General features: G+C 54.5%; 1 protein-coding gene across 3 annotated transcripts in view; it reads left to right on the top strand.

Annotated features, from left to right (window-relative positions):
- KMT2D (lysine methyltransferase 2D) overlaps positions 1-23,998 on the top strand; it is a 39,799-nt gene extending 15,801 nt beyond the window's left edge. For 2 of the 3 annotated variants that reach the window (XM_020287465.2, XM_012760997.3), the window contains exons 22-55: positions 23-136; positions 349-479; positions 564-711; positions 911-976; positions 1,159-1,269; positions 1,475-1,612; positions 1,708-1,792; positions 2,015-2,256; positions 2,358-2,431; positions 2,649-2,699; positions 2,824-4,635; positions 4,741-4,923; positions 5,001-5,137; positions 5,364-7,225; positions 8,564-8,687; positions 8,836-8,920; positions 9,026-9,092; positions 9,195-9,427; positions 9,527-12,343; positions 12,484-12,624; positions 12,749-12,916; positions 13,078-13,237; positions 13,858-13,933; positions 14,110-14,285; positions 14,645-14,775; positions 15,446-15,578; positions 15,656-15,783; positions 15,941-17,084; positions 18,287-18,423; positions 18,525-18,655; positions 20,366-20,651; positions 20,878-20,951; positions 21,076-21,184; positions 21,360-23,998. In XM_020287465.2, coding sequence (XP_020143054.2) covers positions 23-136; positions 349-479; positions 564-711; positions 911-976; positions 1,159-1,269; positions 1,475-1,612; positions 1,708-1,792; positions 2,015-2,256; positions 2,358-2,431; positions 2,649-2,699; positions 2,824-4,635; positions 4,741-4,923; positions 5,001-5,137; positions 5,364-7,225; positions 8,564-8,687; positions 8,836-8,920; positions 9,026-9,092; positions 9,195-9,427; positions 9,527-12,343; positions 12,484-12,624; positions 12,749-12,916; positions 13,078-13,237; positions 13,858-13,933; positions 14,110-14,285; positions 14,645-14,775; positions 15,446-15,578; positions 15,656-15,783; positions 15,941-17,084; positions 18,287-18,423; positions 18,525-18,655; positions 20,366-20,651; positions 20,878-20,951; positions 21,076-21,184; positions 21,360-21,452 — 11,567 coding nt within the window. In that variant the 3' untranslated portion in view covers positions 21,453-23,998. The remainder of the gene's footprint in view (positions 1-22; positions 137-348; positions 480-563; positions 712-910; positions 977-1,158; positions 1,270-1,474; positions 1,613-1,707; positions 1,793-2,014; positions 2,257-2,357; positions 2,432-2,648; positions 2,700-2,823; positions 4,636-4,740; positions 4,924-5,000; positions 5,138-5,363; positions 7,226-8,563; positions 8,688-8,835; positions 8,921-9,025; positions 9,093-9,194; positions 9,428-9,526; positions 12,344-12,483; positions 12,625-12,748; positions 12,917-13,077; positions 13,238-13,857; positions 13,934-14,109; positions 14,286-14,644; positions 14,776-15,445; positions 15,579-15,655; positions 15,784-15,940; positions 17,085-18,286; positions 18,424-18,524; positions 18,656-20,365; positions 20,652-20,877; positions 20,952-21,075; positions 21,185-21,359) is intronic. The other variant, XM_012761140.3, reaches the window with a different exon arrangement.
- Positions 23,999-24,103: the final 105 nt, after the last annotated feature.

Here is a 24,103-nt window from a genome sequence, read left to right as displayed (position 1 = left end):
TCCTCAGCTCTGCCTCCTATAGGCATTGGTGGTTTCATGGTGCGACAGCGGAAATCCCACACGCGTGTGAAAAAGGGGCCTGCTGCACAGGCGGAGGTGTTGAGTGGGGATGGGCAGCCCGACGAGGGTGAGACGGGTGAGGGCACCAGTGGGGCCTGGGAGAAGGTGGGGATTGCAGCACACATGGGCAATGCCGGGGGGGCTCTGGGAGTGGGCTCCCTGAAAGGGCCAAGCAGGTGGTGGGCCCAACTAGTGTTGGGGGAGAATAGGCAGAAAATGTCACCTGGCCCGCTTGCGAACAGCATGCTCCCAACCCCAGAGAATCTGACACCTCCCTTTTGTCCATAGTGATGCCAGCTGATCTGCCTGCAGAGGGCTCCGTGGAACAGAGCTTAGCTGACGGGGATGAGAAGAAGAAGCAACAGCGGCGAGGACGCAAGAAGAGCAAACTAGAGGACATGTTCCCTGCTTACCTGCAGGTGGGTCTAAGCTCCAAGGGGTGAGGGAGGTGTCTGTGTCCTGCAGGGCATGAAGAAGACTCTTTCTCCCTGATGCCCCCACAGGAAGCCTTCTTTGGGAAGGAGCTGCTGGACCTGAGCCGTAAGGCCCTTATTGCAGTTGGGGTGGGCCGGCCAAGCTTTGGACTAGGAACCCCAAAACCCAAGGGGGATGGAGGCTCAGAAAGGAAGGAGCTTCCTACCTTGCAGAAAGGTTAGTTATGTGGGAGTGAAATGGTCTGAGGGAATCCAACTCCTTCTTGCTAAGGAGCTGGCAAGGACATTTGGTGGAAATAGACTGGTCTCTAGGAGTAAAGGGCGGGGCTGCGAGGGCCCTGGCCTGTGGAGCTGGGGACTTGTTCTGGGCATCAGATGTGGGGTGTCTCTGATTGGAGTGGGACTGTTGCTTGTAGGAGATGATGGTCCAGATGTTGCAGATGAAGAATCCCGTGGCCCTGAGAGCAAGGCTGACACACCAGGTGAGGGCCGCCGAGGGGCTGTGTCCTATCTTGGCTTTGCGTCTATCAATCTGCTCTGTCCTGGAGCACTGTACAGTGAGGGTTGGAAGCTGGAAACTTGTTTCATGCTCCTCTGTGGTTCAGAGTGGCCAGTGTGGTACCTTCCCTGGGTTTGAATAATGGGTTTCTCTTGGCAATTGCAGGACCTGAGGATGGGGGTGTAAAGGCGTCCCCAGTGCCCAGTGACTCTGAGAAGCCTGGTACTCCAGGTGAAGGGATGCTTAGCTCTGACTTAGACAGGATTCCCACGGAAGGTGAGGCTGTGACCCACACCTCTTCCATGTGTAAGGGCCTGCTGGGAGAAGGAGAAGGTCCTATCTGTGAGACTGTGATCTGTACAGCTTTTGTGGGGGTAGTCCTGGGCACCCTCCCTAGCCATGACCATTTTTGTAGATTTGTGGTGTCACCTGAACTTCCCAGTCTTCCTCAAAAGTGTCCTTCATCATTCCTCCCCCACAGAACTGCCCAAAATGGAATCCAAGGACCTGCAGCAGCTATTCAAGGATGTTCTGGGTTCCGAACGAGAGCAGCACCTGGGTTGTGGAACCCCTGGCCTAGAAGGCAGCCGTACACCACTGCAGAGGCCCTTTCTTCAAGGTGATATGGGTGGCAGTGGTTCGAAGACTGGCATAGCCAAGTTCCTCCCCAGGATGGGCCAGTCACTCTTTTCTCTGATCTGGTCCCTCTTATAGGTGGACTCCCTTTGGGTAATCTCCCCTCCAGCAGCCCAATGGACTCCTACCCGGGCCTCTGCCAGTCCCCGTTCCTGGATTCTAGGTTGGTATCTGTGCTTAACCTTCGTGGGCAGTCCTTTTGTCCTTTCCCTCCATCTGGGTCCATGACTTGCCTCCCCTGGGCTCCTGGGCTGCTGTAGCAACAGTTCCCCTGCTCCTCCCCACTCCCTGCTAGGCAAGGGCAGTGGCCTAGGGCTCTGGGCAGTTTGTCTAGGGTGGGACTTGGTATCCCTTCCCCCTGTGACTCTCTGCCCCTGCGCCCCAGGGAGCGCGGGGGCTTCTTTAGCCCGGAACCCGGTGAACCAGACAGCCCCTGGACAGGCTCAGGGGGCACCACGCCCTCCACCCCCACCACCCCCACCACAGAGGGTGAGGGCGACGGGCTCTCCTATAACCAGCGAAGTCTTCAGCGCTGGGAGAAGGATGAGGAGTTGGGCCAGCTCTCCACCATCTCACCCGTACTCTATGCCAACATTAACTTTCCTAATCTCAAGCAAGATTACCCAGGTACCTGTGGGACAAGGGCAAGGGAGAGGACAGCCTGACAACATGGCTGGTGGAGGGGTCACCTGCCAAGTCTCTCTTAACTTAACCCCTCTACCCTCTAGACTGGTCTAGCCGTTGCAAACAAATCATGAAGCTGTGGAGAAAAGTTCCAGCTGCTGACAAAGCCCCCTACCTGGTGAGACAGGAGGGAGCACGGGTCAGCATGGGAACTGGGAGGGAGGGAGGTATCTTTGGGTCATTCACCTCAGTTCTCTCCAGCCCGCCTCCCCATTAAAGCAGCTGGGCCAGAAGGGATCAGTCTCTGGGTAGGGAGCGTGAATGGCTGTGTGAAGGATGCGGGCTGGGCATGAGACTGAGGGCTAGGCCCTAAGGCAGTGTCCTATATCCCTTAGCAAAAGGCCAAAGATAACCGGGCAGCTCACCGCATCAACAAGGTACAGAAGGTGAGTCGGGGCTGGGCTGGGCTGAGCCTTCCAAATCCTCTAGCAGGTGGCCTGTCTGAGAGTGGGAGCACATGGGGCCTACCTACAGCAGTCTGACTGCTCTGTGCCTGGTCTCCCCCTGTAGCAGGCTGAGAGCCAGATCAACAAGCAGACCAAGGTGGGCGACATGGCCCGTAAGCCTGACCGACCAGCCCTACATCTCCGCATTCCCCCCCAGCCAGGGGCACTGGGCAGTCCGCCCCCTGCTGCTGCCCCCACCATTTTCATTGGCAGCCCCACTACCCCCGCCGGCTTGTCTACCTCTGCGGACGGGTTCCTGAAGCCGCCGGCGGGCACGGTGCCTGGCCCGGACTCGCCTGGTGAGCTCTTCCTCAAGCTCCCACCCCAGGTGCCCGCCCAAGTGCCTTCGCAGGACCCCTTTGGACTGGCCCCCGCCTACGCCCTGGAGCCCCGCTTCCCCACGGCACCACCCACTTACGCTCCCTATCCTACTCCGACTGGGGGCCCCACGCAGCCCCCGATGCTGGGCGCCTCATCTCGTCCTGGGACTGGCCAGCCAGGAGAATTCCACACTACCCCACCTGACACGCCCCGACACCAACCCTCCACACCTGACCCCTTCCTCAAACCCCGCTGCCCCTCACTGGACAACCTGGCTGTGCCTGAGAGCCCAGGCGTAGGGGGAAGCAAGGCTTCTGAGCCCCTGCTCTCACCCCCACCTTTTGGTGAGTCCCGGAAGGCCCTAGAGGTGAAGAAGGAAGAGCTCGGGGCATCCTCTCCTAGCTATGGGCCCCCAAACCTGGGTTTTGTTGACTCACCCTCCTCAGGCCCCCACCTGGGTGGCCTGGAGTTGAAGGCACCTGATGTCTTCAAAGCTCCCTTGACCCCTCGGGCATCTCAGGTAGAGCCCCAGAGCCCGGGCTTGGGCCTTCGGCCTCAGGAGCCCTCCCCTGCCCAGGCTTTGGCCCCTTCTCCCCCTAGCCACCCGGAAATCTTTCGCCCTGGCCCCTACCCTGACCCCTATGCCCAGCCCCCATTGACCCCTCGGCCCCAGCCGCCACCCACCGAGAGCTGCTGTGCCCTGCCTCCTCGCTCACTGCCCTCGGACCCTTTTTCCCGAGTGCCCGCCAGTCCTCAGTCCCAGTCCAGCTCACAGTCCCCACTGACACCCCGTCCCCTATCTGCTGAGGCTTTCTGTCCATCCCCTGTTACACCTCGCTTTCAGTCTCCTGACCCTTACTCTCGCCCACCCTCACGCCCCCAGTCCCGTGACCCTTTTGCCCCATTGCATAAGCCACCCCGACCCCAGCCTCCTGAAGTTGCCTTTAAGGCTGGGCCTCTAGCCCACACTCCACTGGGGGCTGGGGGCTTCCCAGCAGCCCTGCCCTCAGGGCCGGCAGGTGAGCTCCATGCCAAGGTCCCAAGTGGGCAGCCCCCCAATTTTGCCCGGTCCCCTGGAACCAGCGCATTTGTGGGCACCTCTTCTCCCATGCGTTTCACTTTCCCTCAGGCAGTAGGGGAGCCTTCCCTAAAGCCCCCTGTCCCTCAGCCTGGTCTCCCCCCACCCCATGGGATCAACAGCCATTTTGGGCCCAGCCCCACCTTGGGCAAGCCCCAAAGCACAAACTACACAGTAACTACGGGGAACTTCCACCCGTCGAGCAGCCCCTTAGGGCCCAGCAGTGGGTCCACAGGGGAGAGCTATGGGCTGTCCCCGCTACGCCCCCCATCAGTTCTGCCACCGCCTGCACCCGACGGATCCCTACCCTACCTGTCCCATGGAGCCCCACAGCGATCAGGCATCACCTCTCCTGTCGAAAAGCGAGAAGACCCGGGGGCTGGAATGGGTAGCTCTTTGGCGACACCTGAACTCTCAGGTACCCAGGACCCAGGCATGTCCAACCTCAGCCAGACAGAGCTGGAGAAGCAACGGCAGGTGAGTAGGCAGCCTGGAGCTGAGCTCCCCCATATTTGCTGTGTCTGTGCCAGACCCATGATTGGAGTAAAATGGGCCCATTCCTCTTCTCTGTTTTCTGCACAGCGCCAGCGACTACGGGAGCTGCTGATTCGGCAGCAGATCCAGCGCAACACCCTGCGGCAGGAGAAGGAAACAGCTGCAGCAGCTGCAGGAGCAGTGGGGCCTCCAGGCAACTGGGGTGCTGAGCCCAGCAGCCCTGCCTTTGAGCAGCTGAGTCGAGCCCAGACCCCCTTCGTTGGGACCCAGGTAGGTAGAGTGGCAAGGGGTGGTGGGGCCAGGGTACTGAAGTTGGCCCTACCTTCATCTACTGCTGTCTTTTCTAGGACAAGAGCAGCCTTGTGGGGCTGCCCCCAAGCAAGATGAGTGGCCCCCTCATGGGGCCAGGGGCCTTCTCTAGTGATGACCGACTCTCCCGGCCACCTCCACCGGCCACACCTTCCTCCATGGATGTGAACAGTCGGTGAGGCTCCAGGAGGTTCCCTAGGGGTAGACCAAGGGGACAGATTTGACTACTGTTGTATTCTCCATCTGATTTTCCTTTCTTACTAATCCTTCTCCAGTATCACTTCTCTTTCTTATTCCTTTCCCCTCACTGCATTAATTCTGTCCTTCCTCACTACCCTAAGCCCATGTTCTGGCTCTTTTTCATCCTGATTCATATTACTGACTACTGTGCATTCTTCCAGGCAACTGGTAGGAGGCTCCCAAGCTTTCTATCAGCGAGCACCCTATCCTGGGTCCCTGCCCTTACAGCAACAACAGCAACAACTGTGGCAGCAGCAACAGGCAACAGCAGCAACCTCCATGCGACTTGCCATGTCTGCTCGCTTTCCATCAACTCCTGGACCTGAACTTAGCCGCCAAGCTCTAAGTTCCCCCTTGGCGGGAATTCCCACCCGCCTGCCAGGCCCTGGTGAGCCAGTGCCTGGTCCAGCTGGTCCTGCTCAGTTCATTGAGTTGCGGCACAATGTACAGAAAGGACTAGGACCTGGGGGGGCTCCATTTCCAGGTCAGGGCCTGCCTCCAAGACCCCGTTTTTATCCTGTAAGTGAAGACCCCCACCGACTGGCTCCTGAAGGACTTCGCAGCCTGGCAGTATCAGGCCTTCCACCACAGAAACCCTCAGCCCCACCAGCCCCTGAATTGAACAACAGCCTCCATCCGACTCCCCACACCAAGGGTCCTACCCTGCCAACTGGCCTGGAGCTGGTCAGCCGGCCCCCCTCGAGCACTGAGCTTGGCCGCCCCCCTCCTCTGGCCTTGGAAGCTGGGAAGTTACCCTGTGAGGATCCTGAGCTGGATGATGACTTTGATGCCCACAAGGCCCTAGAGGATGATGAAGAGCTTGCTCACCTGGGTCTGGGTGTAGATGTGGCCAAGGGTGATGATGAGCTGGGCACTCTGGAAAACCTGGAGACCAATGATCCCCACCTGGATGACCTGCTCAATGGAGATGAGTTTGACCTCCTGGCATATACTGACCCTGAGCTGGACACTGGGGACAAGAAGGACATCTTCAATGAGCACCTGAGGCTGGTGGAATCTGCTAATGAGAAGGCTGAGCGGGAGGCCCTGCTGAGGGGAGTGGAGCCAGGCCCCTTAGGCCCTGAGGAGCGCCCTCCCCCTGCCACTGATGCCTCTGAGTCCCGCCTGGCATCTGTGCTCCCTGAGGTGAAGCCCAAGGTAGAGGAGGGTGGACGCCATCCTTCCCCTTGCCAGTTCACCATTACCACCCCCAAGGTAGAGCCAGCACCTGCTGCCACTTCCCTTGGCCTGGGGTTAAAACCAGGACAAAGCATGACGGGCAGCCGGGACTCCCGGATGGGCACAGGGCCATTTTCCAGCAGTGGGCACACAGCTGAGAAGGGCCCCTATGGAGCTACAGGAGGACCACCAGCTCACCTGCTGACCCCCAGCCCGCTTAGTGGCCCAGGAGGATCATCTTTGCTGGAAAAGTTTGAGCTGGAGAGTGGGGCACTGACTTTGCCTGGTGGACATACAGCATCTGGGGATGAGCTGGACAAGATGGAGAGCTCACTGGTGGCCAGTGAGTTGCCCCTGCTCATTGAGGACCTGTTGGAGCATGAGAAGAAGGAGCTGCAGAAGAAGCAGCAGCTTTCAGCACAGCTGCAGCCTGCCCAGCAGCAGCAGCAGCAGCAGCATTCCCTATTGTCCACATCAGGTGCTGCCCAGGCCATGCCTTTGCCACATGAGGGCTCTTCTCCCAGTTTGGCTGGACCTCAACAGCAGCTTGCCCTGGGTCTTGGAGGTGCCCGACAGTCAGGCTTGGCCCAACCACTGATGCCTACCCAGCCACCAGGTCATGCCCTCCAGCAGCGCCTGACCCCATCCATGGCCATGGTGTCCAATCAAGGGCATATGCTAAGTGGACAGCACGGGGGACAGGCAGGCTTGGTACCCCAGCAGAACCCACAGCCAGTGCTATCACAGAAGCCCATGGGCACCATGCCACCTTCCATGTGTATGAAGCCCCAGCAACTGGCAATGCAGCAGCAGCAGCTGGCTAACAGCTTCTTCCCAGATACAGGTAACTTCAGCTGATTGTGTGGCCAAGTTGCTCAGAGGTGACCGTAGTTATCACCAAATAGGCTAGAGACCTAAGATAATCCCCACTTAAGGAAGATGGGACACAAAGAACCTTGGCTAATGATATTGGTAGAAGCACTGTAGATTTTAAGAAGGGAGGGAACACTGCCTGGCATATATCAGGCATTCAGATGTTTGAATGAATGAAGGGAATGAATGTATGAATGAAGTCTGATTAGCAAAGGCTTTGTGGCTGTGGTAAGGCTGAAAGTTTAGGCCTTGGAAAGAAGTGGCCCAAGAAAAGGTAAAAAGATGGAGTAAGGCTGTAGTGCCAGGAAAACCTATGGGATTTCAAGAACAGGGAGTGAAGTGGTTAGGCTGGAGTAGACTTTGTGTAGAGGAAGTAAGTGAGCACTACCATAATTTTGGAGAGTTAAGAAGGGGGGCCATATTGAGAAAGACCTCAAATTATTATAGCACTTATTGAGTAATTATTATTTGTCAAGCAGTGTGCTGAGCACTTTACAACAGACTCATGAAGTAGGTACTATTACTACCTTCGATTACAGAAGAGGAAACTGAAATGTGGAGGTTAAGTAATTTGTTAAAGATTACACAGAAATTAGCAGAACTAGATCTGAACCCTGATATTCCTCTTAATTGTTTTATTGTCCCAGAATTCCAGGAGAGGGAGTTTGGTTAGTACTTTAGAAAGTGGGGAGTCAGTTAAGTTTTTTGAGCCATGAAGAAATATATAAATTGTAGGATTTTAGGAAGATTTAAGTTTTTGGTGGTTGCTTTTTTACGTAGCATTCTGGATAGACAAGGGCATGGGCTACACATGGTACACGTTGTACCCCAAACAGCTCTGTCTAGGGCTTTGCCACAGTGCCTGCATCTTGGGTTCTCGGGCTGTGCTAGTTGCACTGAGGATACTACTTTTGAAGAGTGCTTTCCCAGTCATGAAATGTACTCATATTTCTGGCACATTTGATCCTCCACAGTTCCATGAGGTAAGCAGGGTAGGGATCATCATCTCTGTCAAATAAAGGTGTAAACTGAGGCTTAGAGAGGTGGAATGACATTGATACAGTGATTCAACAAATATTTACTGAGTCTCTTTTCCTAGCATTGTAAGTAAAAACAGGACTACATGTCCTATGAATAATAGAGCTGAGTCACCCACGCGTCCAGGCTCCTACTTCAGTGGTCTTTCTGCCATGCTGTGCCATTGTTCTGCTTGGCTTGGTTGAGGTCAAGGTGTTGAAAGGAAAGGCAAACATACAATGGAGGATTGACCCTCCGCAAAGCCCCACTCATTTGGCTATTCCCTCTCCAGACCTGGACAAATTTGCTGCAGAAGATATCATTGATCCCATTGCAAAGGCCAAGATGGTGGCTTTGAAAGGCATCAAGAAAGTGATGGCTCAGGGCAGCATTGGGGTGGCACCTGGTATAAACAGGTAAGACTCGGGGCTGGGGTGAGGTTGACCCTTTTCTTTCCTAGTCACACCCCTTTCCTTCGTGGTCCCCTTTCCTACTTGTCCCACTTCTTTGCCTTCCAACTTTCCCATTGCCAACATTTATCTTCTATGCTTTGGTGGACTCCAGGCAGCAAGTATCTCTGTTAGCCCAGAGGCTCTCTGGGGGAGCTGGCAGTGATCTGCAGAACCATGTGGCAGCTGGGAGTGGCCAGGTAAGTGGTCAGGTGGGAGTAGGAACTTGGGTCCTGTGCCATTGGGCCACCCTTCTTAGGTCCTGGAATAGAACAAAGACCCTTCAGCACCCTCTCTCATCACAGGAGCGGAGTGCTGGTGACCCCTCCCAGCCTCGTCCCAACCCGCCCACTTTTGCCCAGGGAGTGATCAGTGAGTATGGGGCTTGAGAGGAAGGCATGAGTGGGAACATAGGGAAGAAGAGGGATTGGGATCACCATTTTGCAGGTCCTGACACCCTGCTTCCTTTCCCAGATGAGGCTGACCAGCGGCAATATGAAGAGTGGCTGTTTCATACCCAGCAGCTCCTACAGATGCAGCTGAAGGTGCTAGAGGAGCAGATTGGTGTGCACCGCAAGTCCCGGAAGGCTCTGTGTGCCAAGCAGCGCACTGCCAAAAAGGCTGGTCGTGAGTTCCCAGAAGCTGATGCTGAGAAGCTTAAACTGGTTACAGAACAGCAGAGCAAGATCCAGAAACAGCTGGATCAGGTGGGGAAAGCAAACTTCAGTCTAGCACCCAGAAGCCAGGGAAGTGGGATTGTATAGGTGGGAATGCCCCAGGCTGACCTCTTGATCCTCCCATGTTAGGTCCGGAAACAGCAGAAGGAGCACACTAATCTCATGGCAGAATATCGGAATAAGCAGCAGCAACAGCAGCAGCAGCAGCAGCAGCAGCAACAACAGCAGCAACAGCATTCAGCAGTGTTGGCTCTCAGCCCTTCTCAGAGTCCCCGGCTACTTACCAAGCTCCCTGGCCAGCTACTACCTGGCCATGGGCTGCAACCACCACAGGGACCTCCGGGTGGACAAGCTGGAGGTCTTCGCCTGCCCCCTGGGAGTATGGCACTACCTGGACAGCCTGGTGGCCCCTTCCTCAACACAGCTCTGGCCCAGCAGCAACAACAGCAACATTCTGGTGGTGGTGGATCCCTAGCTGGCCCCTCAGGAGGGTTCTTCCCTGGCAACCTTGCTCTTCGAAGCCTTGGACCTGATTCAAGGCTTTTACAGGAAAGGCAGCTACAGCTGCAGCAGCAACGTATGCAGCTGGCCCAGAAACTGCAGCAACAGCAGCAGCAGCAGCACCTCCTAGGACAGGTGGCAATCCAGCAGCAACAGCAGCAGGGTCCTGGGGTACAGGCAAACCAGGCTCTGGGTCCCAAGCCCCAGGGGCTTCTGCCTCCTGGCAGTCATCAGGGCCTCCTAGTCCAGCAGTTGTCCCCCCAGCCGCCCCAGGGGCCCCAGGGCATGCTGGGCCCTGCCCAGGTGGCTGTGTTGCAGCAGCAGCACCCTGGAGGTTTGGGCCCCCAGGGCTCTCACAGGCAGGTGCTTATGACCCAGTCCCGGGTACTGAGTTCCCCCCAGCTGGCACAGCAGGGTCAGGGCCTTATGGGACATCGGCTGGTCACAGCTCAGCAGCAGCAGCAGCAGCAACAACACCAACAGCAGGGGTCCATGGCAGGGCTGTCTCATCTGCAGCAAGGTCTGATACCACACAGTGGGCAGCCAAAACTCAGTGCTCAGCCCATGGGCCCTTTACAGCAGCAACAGCTTCAGCAGCAGCAGCTACAGCAACAGCAGCTACAGCAGCAGCAGCAGCAGCAACAGCAACAGCTCCAACAGCAGCAGCAGCTCCAACAGCAGCAGCAGCTCCAACAGCAGCAGCAGCTCCAACAGCAGCAACAGCTGCAACAGCAGCAACAGCTACAGCAGCAGCAGCAGCTTCAGCAGCAACAGCAGCTACAGCAGCAGCAATTTCAGCAGCAGCAGCAGCAGCAGCAGCAACAACAGCAGATGGGCCTCTTGAACCAGAGTCGAACTTTACTGTCTCCTCAGCAACAACAGCAGCAGCAGGTGGCACTTGGCCCTGGTGTACCAGCCAAGCCTCTTCAACACTTTTCTAGTCCAGGAGCCCTGGGCCCAACCCTCCTCTTGTCGGGCAAGGAACAAAACATTGTAGAGACGGCTCTTCCTTCAGAGGTCACTGAGGGGCCCTCAGCACATCAGGGAGGGCCATTAGCAATAGGGACTACACCTGAGTCGATGGCCACTGAACCAGGGGAGGTAAAACCCTCACTCTCTGGGGACTCACAACTCCTGCTTGTCCAACCCCAGGCCCAGCCTCAGCCCAATTCTCTGCAGCTTCAGCCACCTCTGAGGCTTCCAGGACAGCAGCAACAGCAAGTTAACTTGCTCCACACAGCAGGTGGAGGAAGCCATGGACAACTAGGCAGTGGATCATCTTCTGAGGCTTCATCTATGCCCCACCTGCTGGCCCAACCCTCTGTTTCCCTAGGAGAGCAGCCTGGGCCCATGACGCAGAACCTTCTGGGCCCCCAGCAACCCCCTGGGCTAGAGCGGCCCATGCAAAATAATATAGGGCCACAACCTCCTAAACAAGGACCTGTCCCCCAGTCTGGGCAGGGTCTGCCTGGGGTTGGAGTTATGCCTACAGTGGGTCAGCTTCGAGCACAGCTCCAAGGAGTTCTGGCCAAAAACCCACAGCTGCGGCACTTGAGTCCTCAACAGCAACAGCAGCTACAGGCACTTCTCATGCAGCGGCAGCTGCAGCAAAGTCAGGCAGTACGCCAGACCCCACCCTACCAGGAGCCTGGGACCCAGCCCTCTCCTCTCCAGGGACTCCTGGGCTGCCAACCCCAAATTGGGGGCTTCCCTGGATCCCAGACGGGCCCCCTCCAGGAGCTAGGGGCAGGACCTCGACCTCAGGGCCCACCCCGGCTCCCTGCCCCACAAGGAGCCTTATCCACAGGACCAGTCCTTGGCCCTGTCCATCCCACACCTCCACCATCCAGCCCCCAAGAGCCAAAGAGACCTTCACAGTTACCTTCCCCCAGCTCTCAGCTCCCCACTGAGGCCCAACTCACCCCCACCCATCCAGGCACCCCAAAGTCCCAGGGGCCACCTTTGGAGCTGCCTCCTGGGAGGGTCTCACCTGCTGCTGCCCAGCTTGCAGATACCTTGTTTGGCAAGGGGCTGGGAACTTGGGACCCCCCAGACAACCTAGCAGAAGTCCAGAAGCCAGTGCAGAGCAGCCTGGTACCTGGGCATCTGGAACAGGTGGTGAATGGACAGGCGGTGCCTGAGCCACCCCAACTAAGCATCAAGCAGGAACCTCGGGAAGAGCCATGTGCCCTGGGAGCCCAGGCAGTGAAGAGGGAGGCCAATGGGGAACCAATAGGGGCACCAGGTACCAGCAACCACCTCCTGCTGGCAGGCCCCCGCTCAGAGGCTGGACATCTGCTCTTGCAGAAGCTTCTACGGGCAAAGAATGTGCAACTCAGCAGTGGGCGGGGGTCTGAGGGGCTTCGAGCTGAGATCAACGGACACATTGACAGCAAATTGGCTGGGCTGGAGCAGAAACTACAGGGTACCCCCAGCAACAAGGAGGTGAGTACTCTTAACTAGAGTGAAGCAGGTAGATTGGGGCCTGGAGGCTACCGGGGGCAGTGTGAGTGGGTCTGGATCAGACAGGAGATGAAGGCTCTGAGGATGACGGCCACAGCCTTCACTAGGCTTATCTGGCTTAGGATGCAGCAGCAAGGAAACCTTTGACACCGAAGCCCAAGCGGGTACAGAAGGCAAGCGACAGGTTGGTGAGCTCCCGAAAGAAGCTGCGGAAGGAGGACGGGGTCAGGGCCAGCGAGGCCTTGCTGAAACAGCTGAAACAGGTGACCCCCAGGAGCCAGTCCCCTGGTCCCATCCCAGGATAAGGGGACACCCAGTCCCCCAGCTGTGTAATGACAGGGATGCAAATGCTGCAGATTTCCAACTTTGTCATCTTGCCCTTCCTAGGAGCTGTCCCTGCTGCCCCTAACGGAGCCTGCTATCACCGCCAATTTTAGCCTCTTTGCTCCCTTTGGCAGTGGTTGCCCAGTCAGTGGGCAGAACCAGCTGAGGGGGGCCTTTGGAAGTGGGGTGCTGTCCACTGGCCCTGACTACTATTCCCAGCTGCTTACCAAGGTCAGAAAAATGGCAATACCTTTTGGGAGTAATGAAGTTCTTGGGAAAGTGGGGGTGGGAATGGAAGACATGCGGGAATTGCTGATATAGTGGGGGCCAGGAGATTATATCAGTCTCCCTATGCCATCTTGCACACAACACCCCCCACCCCCACCCCCCAGAATAACCTGAGTAACCCGCCGACACCACCCTCGTCGCTGCCTCCCACCCCACCCCCATCGGTGCAGCAGAAGATGGTAAATGGTGTCACTCCATCTGAAGAGCTGGGGGAGCACCCCAAGGATGCCGCCTCTGCCCGGGATACTGATGGGGCACTAAGGGGTAAGTTGAGAGCATATATCTGCCCCAGTGGGGTTTGGTGGGCAGGTGCCAAGCCAATTATTAATGTGCCATACAGTTTAAGAAATAAGTGGGTTGCATTCTGCCCTGTGTGCTTACATGACAGGGCACTTGGGTTTGGAAGGGGCTTTTCAGGACCTATTGGGGGCAAGGTTGGGCTTCTAGACTCTAGAGCAAAGGCAACAGGGTAGGTGGCAGAGAGTGTGTTAATGATGCTTTATGTAGAAGGAACAGTCCAATTTTAGTGGGGAGCTACAGTCCAATCTAGATTTGAATTGTCATTTCTGCATTTATTGAGCTGTGTTACTTTAGCCAAGTAACTTGATTGACTTGTGTGAGCCTAGTTTCCTTGGGTATTATACTACTCACCTAATGGAGTTGGTAAAAGGTTAAATAAAGAATGTACCTAAAGCCCAGAGCCTGGCACACAGGAAAGGCTCAATAAATACAGTTTGTCTGTCCCAAACTGGTGGGTGGGAGGATAGTCAATCATGATAGCTAAGCTGAGATCTCATGCTAGTAGACCTGAAATGTTGGGGAGAAAGTACCATCAGCTCTGGCCACCTTCACCTTGACTTTTCTTCTCCCTACCCACCCACCAGATGCTTCAGAGGTGAAGAGTCTAGACCTGCTGGCTGCCTTGCCTACACCCCCTCACAATCAGACTGAGGATGTCAGGTGGGGGTAGGGCCAGAACAGGGGTGGGGCCAGAATAAGGGTTGGGGGTCAGGTTGCCTCATTTTTCCTTTGGCCAATAGTAGATTTCAAATAAGATGATAACATCTACTAAAATCCAGATTTGGGAAAGGGAATCCACAGGGCAGTAGCAACAAATGTCTACTTGTGACACACAGGATGGAGAGTGATGAGGATAGTGATTCTCCTGATAGCATTGTGCCAGCTTCATCCCCTGAGAGCATCCTGGGGGAAGAGGCCCCTCGTTTCCCTCATCTGGGCTCAGGCCGGTGGGAGCAGGATGACCGAGCCCTCTCCCCCGTCATCCCCATCATTCCTCGGGCCAGCATCCCAGGTATGTGCTGCTGTGGGGATGGGCCAGGCCAGGCTCAGCTGGCTTGTCAGAAACTGGGAGAAGTATATAGAAAAAATGAGCCGGGCATGGTGGCGCATGCCTGTAGTCCCAGCTACTTGGGAGGCTGAGGCAGGAGGATTGCTTGAGCCCAGGAATTTGAGGTTGCTGTGAGCTAGGCTGACACCATGGCACTCTAGCCTGGGCAACAGAGTGAGGCTCTGCCTCAAAATAGATAGATAGATAGATAGATAGATAGATAGATAGATAGATAGATAGATAGATAGCTGGGGGGGGGGAGAGGTAGCGGAGAGCTGCGGAGAGAGGTAGCGGAGTTTTACACGAGTCCCTTTCTCATTTAGTCTTCCCAGATACCAAGCCTTATGGGGCCCTCGACCTGGAGGTCCCTGGAAAGCTGCCTGCCACATCTTGGGAAAAGGGCAAAGGAAGTGAGGTATCAGTCATGCTGACAGTCTCAGCTGCTGCAGCCAAGGTATGTTCTGAGGGTGCCTCGAGGCCAAGGGGACCCTGATCAGAGAGCAGTCCCTGGAATTTGTCCTGATAAAAAAAAATGCCATTGTTCAGAAACGTGTACTAAGTACCAGCTGTATGGGAAAGCCTGGGCTAGAGGCTGTGGGATTAGGGAATATGAAGCACGGTCCCTGCCCTCAGGGGGCTCGTGGCAGACAAGTGGTAAAAGGCAGACAAGTCAACAAACAAGGAGAATGGTGTAATGTGACAGGTGCTACAAGACAGCGTTTCCCTGGTCACATTTGGTGAAACTCTGTTGTTTTTGAAAATGGGAACAGGATTTTGTGGTCAAAGAAAATTGGAAAAACCAAATTAAAACAATAATATGGGTTTCTTCACTATAAGACTCATCAGGTGCTTTAATTTGCTAGCATATGTCATGAATCCCTAAGTTACGGATACAGCATGCATCATTTCCTAAACTTAGGTGACATGGTTCCCTTTTTGTGGAGCTTCTGTCAGTGCCCACAGTAGTTTGGAAGTGTGTGAGAAGAGCTGGGGTGGCACAGGGGTAGGACTGACTGACCCCTGGGGAATGGGTTCTGGGTGCCTTGTCCCCACTGAGTTGGTGGTAGTGATTACTTTAGATACTTTGCTGACATGTCTCTTCATCCTTTCCCCTGCCCTGCCAGAACCTGAATGGTGTGATGGTGGCAGTGGCAGAGCTGCTGAGCATGAAGATCCCCAACTCTTATGAGGTGCTGTTCCCAGAGAGCCCCGCCCGGGCAGGCATTGAGCCTAAGAAGGGGGAAGCTGAGGGCCCTGGTGAGTGTGGCAGGAAAGCCCCTTGGGACCTGAGGGGAATGATTCTTGTGGGAGGCTCTGACCTGTTCCTTCTGCAGATGGGAAAGAAAAGGGTCTGGGAGGTAAGAGCCCAGACGCTGGCCCTGATTGGCTGAAGCAGTTTGATGCAGTGTTGCCTGGCTATACCCTCAAGAGCCAGCTGGACATCTTGAGCCTCCTGAAACAGGTAGGTCAGAGGAGAAAAAGGGGTGAGTGTTAGGAAAGAGGTACTGCCTGGAGCAAAGAAGGCAGAGGGCTTTTGGGAGAGTGGAGCCTAAGTGAGGGAGGGAGGGGACTAGTTAGTTGAGGAACTGACACTAATGATACAGGGTGCCCTCCCATAGGAGAGCCCTGCCCCAGAGCCGCCCACCCAGCACAGCTACACCTACAATGTCTCCAATCTGGACGTGCGACAGCTCTCAGCCCCACCTCCCGAAGAACCCTCCCCACCCCCATCCCCCTTGGCACCTTCTCCTGCCAGTCCCCCTGCTGAGCCCTTGGTTGAACTTCCTCCGGCTGAACCGTCAGCTGAGCCACCCATCCCCTCGCCTCTGCCTCTGGCCTCATCCCCTGAATCAGCCCGGCCCAAACCCCGAGCCCGGCCTCCTGAAGAAGGTGAAGATTCCCGTCCCCCTCGCCTCAAAAAATGGAAGGGAGTACGCTGGAAGCGGCTGCGGCTGCTGCTGACCATCCAGAAGGGTAGTGGACGGCAGGAGGATGAGCGGGAAGTGGCAGAGTTCATGGAGCAGCTTGGCACAGCTTTGCGACCCGACAAGGTGCCTCGAGACATGCGGCGCTGCTGCTTCTGTCATGAGGAGGGTGATGGGGCCACTGACGGGCCTGCCCGCCTGCTGAACCTGGACCTGGATCTGTGGGTGCACCTCAACTGTGCCCTGTGGTCCACAGAGGTGTATGAGACCCAGGGTGGAGCACTGATGAATGTGGAGGTTGCCCTGCACCGAGGACTGCTAACCAAGTGCTCCCTGTGCCAGCGAACTGGTGCCACCAGCAGCTGCAATCGCATGCGTTGCCCCAACGTCTACCATTTTGCTTGTGCCATCCGCGCCAAGTGCATGTTCTTCAAGGACAAGACCATGCTTTGTCCAATGCATAAGATCAAGGGGCCCTGTGAGCAGGAGCTGAGCTCTTTCGCTGTTTTCCGGCGGGTTTACATTGAGCGGGACGAGGTGAAGCAAATCGCCAGCATCATTCAGCGGGGAGAACGGCTACACATGTTCCGAGTGGGGGGCCTTGTGTTCCATGCCATCGGACAGCTGCTGCCTCACCAGATGGCTGACTTCCACAGTGCCACTGCCCTCTATCCTGTGGGCTACGAGGCCACACGCATATACTGGAGCCTCCGTACCAACAATCGTCGCTGCTGCTACCGCTGCTCTATTGGCGAGAACAACGGGCGGCCGGAGTTTGTAATCAAAGTCATCGAGCAGGGCCTGGAGGACCTGGTCTTCACCGATGCCTCTCCCCAGGGTGAGCAGTGGGCCCTTGAAATGGTGATGTGGAATTGGGCGAGTTTCTGCCAGGGTCACTGTTAAGAAGTCCATAAGAGGATCTGCAGCCTCCTTGTGAGTGATCCTCCTCCCTCACCTCAGGCAGGAAGAGTCTCTTGAAAGTGTTTCAGTCTCTCTCAATCACCTTAAATTCCCTTATAATTGAAAATATTTTGCTTGTCTAATCTCACATAGTCTAGCTCCTTTTTCTATCCTCAGTGAAACTATAGAATACCGTTCTGAGACCCTATCGTCTCATTCACCCAACCTGAACCTAACCATAAGTTCTTTGCAGTTATTTTTCCCTGGACAAAATGTTTTGATCTTAGTTTTAGTGTTAATGAGAAAAATAACAATAAGAGCAGGTACCTTTTTTTGAGTGTGTACTATGTGCCACAAACTAAGCTAAGTGATTTGTATAGGTCATTTTAGTCACAACCCTATGAGGTGATTACTATGATTATGCCTATTTTATACATAACCTAAGCCTTAGATTTAAGATGGTCATGTATCATTTAATGACAGGAGTACTTTCTGAGAAATGTTTTGTTAGTCAATTTCATCGTTGAGTGATCCTCATAGAGTGTGCTTACACAAACCTAGATGGTATAGCCTTCTGCACACCTATATGGTATGGCCTATTACTCCTAAGCTGCAAACCTGTATAGCATGTCACTGTCCTGAATACTGTAGGCAATTGTAACACAGTGGTATTTGTATATCTGAACATATTTAGACATAGAAAAGGTACAGTAATAATACAGCTTTATAATCTTATGGGATTACTGTATATGAGGTCCATTGTTGACTGAAATGTTATGTTGCACATGGCTATTTGACTCAAGGTCCCATGTCCAGTACTAAAACCCGAACCCAACTCTTCCCAACTGCAAAGCATGCCTGTTCTTTCAGCAGGGACTGTGACCTATGTTAGGTCTCCTGGGCCCTAGATTAGTATCTCAAGGCTCTGTGGTGCCCCTCCAGGGTTGTGGTGCCCCTCCTGGCTTCTTAAGAGAGAGTGGGACTAGGAGGCCAAGAGAGAGTCCTGAAGATCCATACTCATTCACAACGGGAAGGTGTAAAAGCCACAGAAAACAACTGCAGCTCTAGATTAGGGTTAGAGACTGGGGGTCAGTGAGCAGAAGTTGGCTCTGAGGGCTGTTCTCTTTCCCTACCTCTTAGCTGTATGGAATCGCATCATTGAGCCTGTGGCTGCCATGAGAAAAGAGGCTGACATGCTGCGGCTCTTCCCTGAGTACCTGAAAGGCGAGGAGCTCTTCGGGTTGACGGTGCATGCAGTGCTTCGCATAGCTGAATCAGTAAGGAAGGGACCAGGAACTGGGGGGCTAGGTGGGTGCTGGGAACTTTGACCTTGCCCCAAAAGGGCTCAGGCTAAGGTGTGCACAACCTGTACCCACAGCTGCCTGGGGTGGAGAGCTGTCAAAACTATTTATTTCGCTATGGGCGCCACCCTCTGATGGAGCTGCCACTCATGATCAACCCCACTGGCTGTGCCCGATCGGAGCCTAAAATCCTTACACACTACAAACGGTGAGCTTGTAGGGCTGGGGCCAAGGCATGTGGGTGTGGGTATTGGTAGGGATCCTCTGGCCACATTATGAGGGTTTAGGATGCAGATCAGAGTTCCTTTAGAGAAACTGGGGATTCATTCTTAGACCTCTTGATTACAGGGTACACAGGTATCACTAGGGTATCCTTTTCTTTCTCCCTCAACCTGCTCAAGTATACTGGGTTGACCTGGGGTATAGGACAGAGTTATCTTGGGCACCCTGGAAATTGCTGCTGGGGAGGTTCTGGGTAGACAGTGAAATTTCACAAAATATATAAGGGACCTGGTCACTTCTTCCCTCTTTTGTTTTACTTCCAGGGGGGCCTGTGATTCTCCCAGATGTCAGACACCCCATGAGTGCTAGGGTCACCTTCCCTTCCCCAGGCTGAGTTGGTGTCAAAAATAAATAATTAGAGGTATAATAGAAAGATAATAAAACCTTACATTTGTATAGCACTTTATACTTTTTTTTTCAAAGCGTTTTCACATCCATTATCTCATTTGATCCTCACAACAACCTTATGAGGTAGGTAGGGCAGGTGGTATGATCCCCATTTTACAGCTGAGAAAACTGAGACCCAGAAAGCTTAAGTGACTTAACAAAGGTCACACAGCTGGGACCAGACTCTTTCACCTCTTGACTTGTGGGTCACTGTTCTTTCTGTGTGCCACAGTAGCCTGACCTTGGTCCCTGGGTAGAGGGAGGCAGAATCCACGGTAACAGGGCTTTCTTAAAGGCCTTTGGAGGCTCCTAGGCTGTCGTAGAGCGTCGGAGACTCTACCCCTAGTCAGCCCTCATCCCTGATGCTCTACAACGGTGGTTTTCAAACTGTGAACATGTGTGTTCCAAAAAACACATGAACTTGTAGGCAGAACTTGGATCTCCCATGTATAACTCCTCCTCCCCCAAATTGGATTCAACCGGAAGAGCTCCATTGTTATCTAGTTTATGTATTGGAGCTCTAATCAACATTTTGTTAAAGGAGAAAAAAAAAGATCTCTGCTAAATAAGAAAGAAAAGAACAAAAACGTTTGAAAACCACTGCTTTGGGATGGGCAAGAATTGGCTGGTGCCCTAGGGTGGTGAAAAGGCATCCCGCCAGGCATCAGTCATTCCCCTGCACTGAGCTGTCTGCACAGAGCCCGATGGTATGTCAGAGAAGGGGACAGTCTGAAGAAATGGAGGATGCCACCTTTCGGGTGTGAATTCACAGCCTGTTTTAATTCAAATCCACCCCAGTGTGGTAGACATGGCCCCCATTTTCAGAGCTTCCCATACGTGCACGAGGTAGGACTGAGATATTCAAGCAAACCATCAGCTTAAATTCTAGGCCTAGGCTGCTTGGGGAAGACCTCCCAGAGGAGCATGGCCTTGAGTATGGTTTGGCAGGAGGGTGGTAGGAAATGGGAGGTGGGAGAGCAGGCTCAGTGTAGGGGAACTGGTGCCCCCCTCTCCCTCCATACCCCACCCCTCATCCTGGGCTCTCTGTGTCACCTAGAGTGTCTGAAGGGTCTCTGTAGCTAGTTGTTGCCTCATCAAAGCTGAGACCCAGTCGCTTCTACTCCACTCCCAAGGCAGCACATGCCTCTAATTGGCATGTTGTACATCCCAGGGAGGAGGCAGAGGAGGCTGGTGGTGTGTGCTTGGTCTGAGGGAGAACTGTCTTGTCATGGACTATATCACCTCCCAGGCCCCATACCCTGAACAGCACCAGCATGTCTAAGGCATATCAGAGCACCTTCACAGGCGAGACCAACACCCCGTACAGCAAGCAGTTTGTGCACTCCAAGTCATCTCAGTACCGGCGGCTGCGCACCGAGTGGAAGAACAACGTGTATCTGGCTCGCTCCCGTATCCAGGGCCTAGGGCTCTATGCAGCCAAGGACCTAGAAAAGCACACAATGGTCATCGAGTACATTGGCACCATCATTAGAAATGAGGTGGCTAACCGGCGGGAAAAAATCTATGAGGAGCAGGTATGGGCCATTGTGGTGCATAGCCACACTCAGCCAAGGAGCCAGGGCAGGATTGGGCCTGGGAGAGCAGGCGGGAAGCTGGGGGTGGATGGTGGCGGGGAGGGAAGAGGCAGGAGAAATATAGAGAGTGTGGGAGAAGCCCACTGCCTGAGTCTTCTACCTGCTCCCGCCACCACTGCTTCTATTCTCTGATACTCTTGTTCTTCCACAACCTCTGCCTTTCTAGAATCGAGGCATCTACATGTTCCGAATAAACAATGAACATGTGATTGATGCTACGTTGACCGGAGGCCCTGCCAGGTGAGAGGAATGAAGAAGGAAGGACTTAGGCTCTCTGAGGGTGGCATTCTGGGGGTAGACAAACAAGGAACCAAATTGTCCCAACTCAGTTGCCTGGCATTCCTGACTCTATTCTACTGTCCAGGTACATTAACCATTCCTGTGCCCCTAACTGTGTGGCGGAAGTCGTGACATTTGACAAAGAGGACAAAATCATCATCATCTCCAGCCGGCGAATCCCCAAAGGAGAGGAGGTGAGAGGAAGTATCTTGTGTGAGTGACAGAGCAGCTCCTCCTTCTCTCTCCTCTCCTCTGCCATTCCATAATAGCTGGGTTCCAAGGCCACTCTCCTCAGATCAGGTCTTCACTGCCCACTCTTCTTCTGGGGGTTGACACTGATGCATTGATTCTGCCGTCTTCTCTTTCCAGCTGACCTATGACTATCAGTTTGATTTTGAGGACGATCAGCACAAGATCCCCTGCCACTGTGGAGCCTGGAATTGTCGGAAATGGATGAACTAAGAAGCTTTGAGGCTACCAGGCAGGGGAGTTCCCCCAACCCCCAACCTCTTCCCTGAAAGGGATGAGGGGGAAGAGAGGTAGCAGCCAGAGCCAGGACCCAGGGCTGGGGCTGCCGGCTGACCGGAGCCCCTGGAGCAGGAGGCTGGGGCAGAGGGCCCTAGGCCAAGCCCACCCTGGGCACCAGGGACAACCCTCTTCCCCGCCACCGGCCCTCAGGCTGGCATCTCTGCCCCCAGCTCCAGGAGGGGCCAGACAGAAGCAGCCATTGGGCATCTCAGGTTTGAGGGGGATATGGGCCGGGAACTACCCAGAAGCATCTGGGAGGCAGCAGGGAGGGGGGAGGAGGATGTGTGGCCGGGCCTCACAGCCCTGCTGCTCCCACTGACCTCTCCGGCCCAACTCAAGGCTGCAAAGAGACTTGACTAAGCTTGACAATCCCAAAGGCCGGGTCCCACACCTGGCCCTGCCTGCCGGGTCCTGCCCCCACCCTTGCCCCCATCCTCTTCCCTCTTGATCTGTCTCTGTCTCCCTCTTCTCCTCTGTGTTTCTGTCTCTCTATGGGTTGTGTTTCCTTGTTTTTCACTCTGACAAATGCAACATGAACGGGAAAGAGGCGCCCAGCTGCCCAGGAGGGCAAGCTGGGCAGGCCGGGCAAGGAGACCCCGCACCCACACCTACCTCATTTAAGTGTTGGATTTTTTGCTGTTTTGAAATGTGAGACCCTCTCCAAGCCCCCTACTGCCCCAACCCTCTCCCCCACCTCACTGCCCTCTTCTGAGTGGGTGGAAGGGGGGTAGGAAGAGGAAGAAAAATCAACAACAAAAAATCCATCTTTGTTTTTAATTATGGGCATGGGATGGTGGTTGAGGCAAATGATGATGAAGATTGGGGATGACTGGCCCCTAGTTGCTCTAGGACTTCCTTCTCCATCTGGACATGGGGGCAGGAGGGGTGTGCTAAACCTAGGACCAGGATATCTCCCTCCTGTTTTCCCAACCCCATCATGAGCCCATTTGCCCTCCAGCCCCTAGATGGGGTGGGTGGGGGGTAGGGTGAGGGCTATCCCTGAGTGGCATGCCCATACCTAGAGAGGCAGGGTGTGGCCTGGAGCTCCCACTTTCCCTCAGTCACCAAACTGCTGCTGGTCTGGTGGGAAGGGGTGGTGATGTGGGGGTGGGGGAGCTTAGTGTCAGCGCGGGGAGGGTGGGGGGTATTTATCTATTTATACATGGGATTGTACATAGTCTTGTGGGGCATGGGGGAGCCGGCTGGAGGTGAGAACCCTCCCCTCTCCCCCCACCCCCGGGGAGAGCAAATGTAAAACTACTAATTTTTGTGCTTTATATATTCTATATAAATATATCTATTTTCTTTTTACAAAACCAGTTTATAAATGGTAGGGGGGCATGGGGCGGACACATGGAGCTCCCCTTGTGGGGGGGCCCCCTCCATTACCCAACCTACCGCCCTTTTCCTCACCCCCCCACTCCCCACCCCCTGGCTGTGACTGCTGTAAGATGGGGGTATAGAGGCTGGACAAGTCCCACCCCCTGTTGTATAGTTGGACTATGTTATAACGCACAAAAGTGAGCTGACCCCAGGGGGAGCCAGAGGGTGATGGGTTCCCTGCCTCCCTTTCCTTCCCCTTTCTGCCCAAGCTTGTGCTGCAGTTGAACCTCTTCCTGGGGGTGGGGGTAGGTAGGGGGTGGGTTAGGCCCCAAACCCCTCTCTGGTAGGGAACCGTGGGGATGAAGATGAAGCTTATATGCAGTTCTCTCCTAGGGGCTGTGGGCAAAGGGCATTTTGTAATTAATATTTTCAAGAATCAAATGTCTGGAGTGTAGGGGTGGGCTTGGTGGTGGTGGATTGGGCGGGCCTGCTGGAGGGGGAGCTCGGTCACTGTTGTGATTTTAGGTTTGTTTTTGTTTTGTTTTGAATTTGGGGGGTTGTGGATTATTGGGGGTAGGGAGTTTTTGGTTTTTTTTTAAGCTGCTTCCTCAACTGTTTCAAGCTGCAAATGTTTAAGAGAATAACACCCCCCCACTCCCACAGAACCGCTGTAATTAAATCAGACAGTAGGGAGACTGGGCTGCTGCCCCCAAAGCCACAGCCCTTGGATGTTCCTTTTCCATGAGCAAAAGGTCTAGGCTACAGGGAGGGGGAGATTGGCTCCTGTGAGTCAGGCTCTGGTTGGGGCTTGGGCCCTGGGACTGGGAAAAGGGGATGGGGCAGACTTTGTAAGCATATGCTAGGTATCCGATAGTCCTGTAGATTTTAGTGAAGAAACCTTATACAGTTTTTAATTTTTATATAAACTATAACTCAGACCCAAGCTACAAGGTTGGAATTTTGGTTGTTGGTTTTTTTAAGTACCCTGCCTGTATAATTGCATCAAAATCCTACCCCCCGCCCTCCCCCCGTGTTTGTATTTTGGGTTGGTTTACACTCGCACATACTCAATTTTCAGTTTTCCCCTTTACAGTCTTCTCCCCTCACCTCCAGGACCCTCCCCCCTTTTTAAAAAATAAATCGCTGACAAGTGTGAATCCCGTGAAGACTTTATTTTGTGTTGTGTGTATCCTGTACAGCAAGGTTGGTCCTTCGTAACAACGGATGAAATGGTTCCCTTTTTTAAAGCGCCCTCTCTCCTT

This window comes from Microcebus murinus, chromosome 10, assembly GCF_040939455.1.
Source record: "Microcebus murinus isolate Inina chromosome 10, M.murinus_Inina_mat1.0, whole genome shotgun sequence".
Lineage (NCBI taxonomy): Eukaryota > Metazoa > Chordata > Mammalia > Primates > Cheirogaleidae > Microcebus > Microcebus murinus.
Note: the sequence above shows the minus strand (reverse complement) of the source record. Positions and strands in the feature narration are given on the sequence as shown.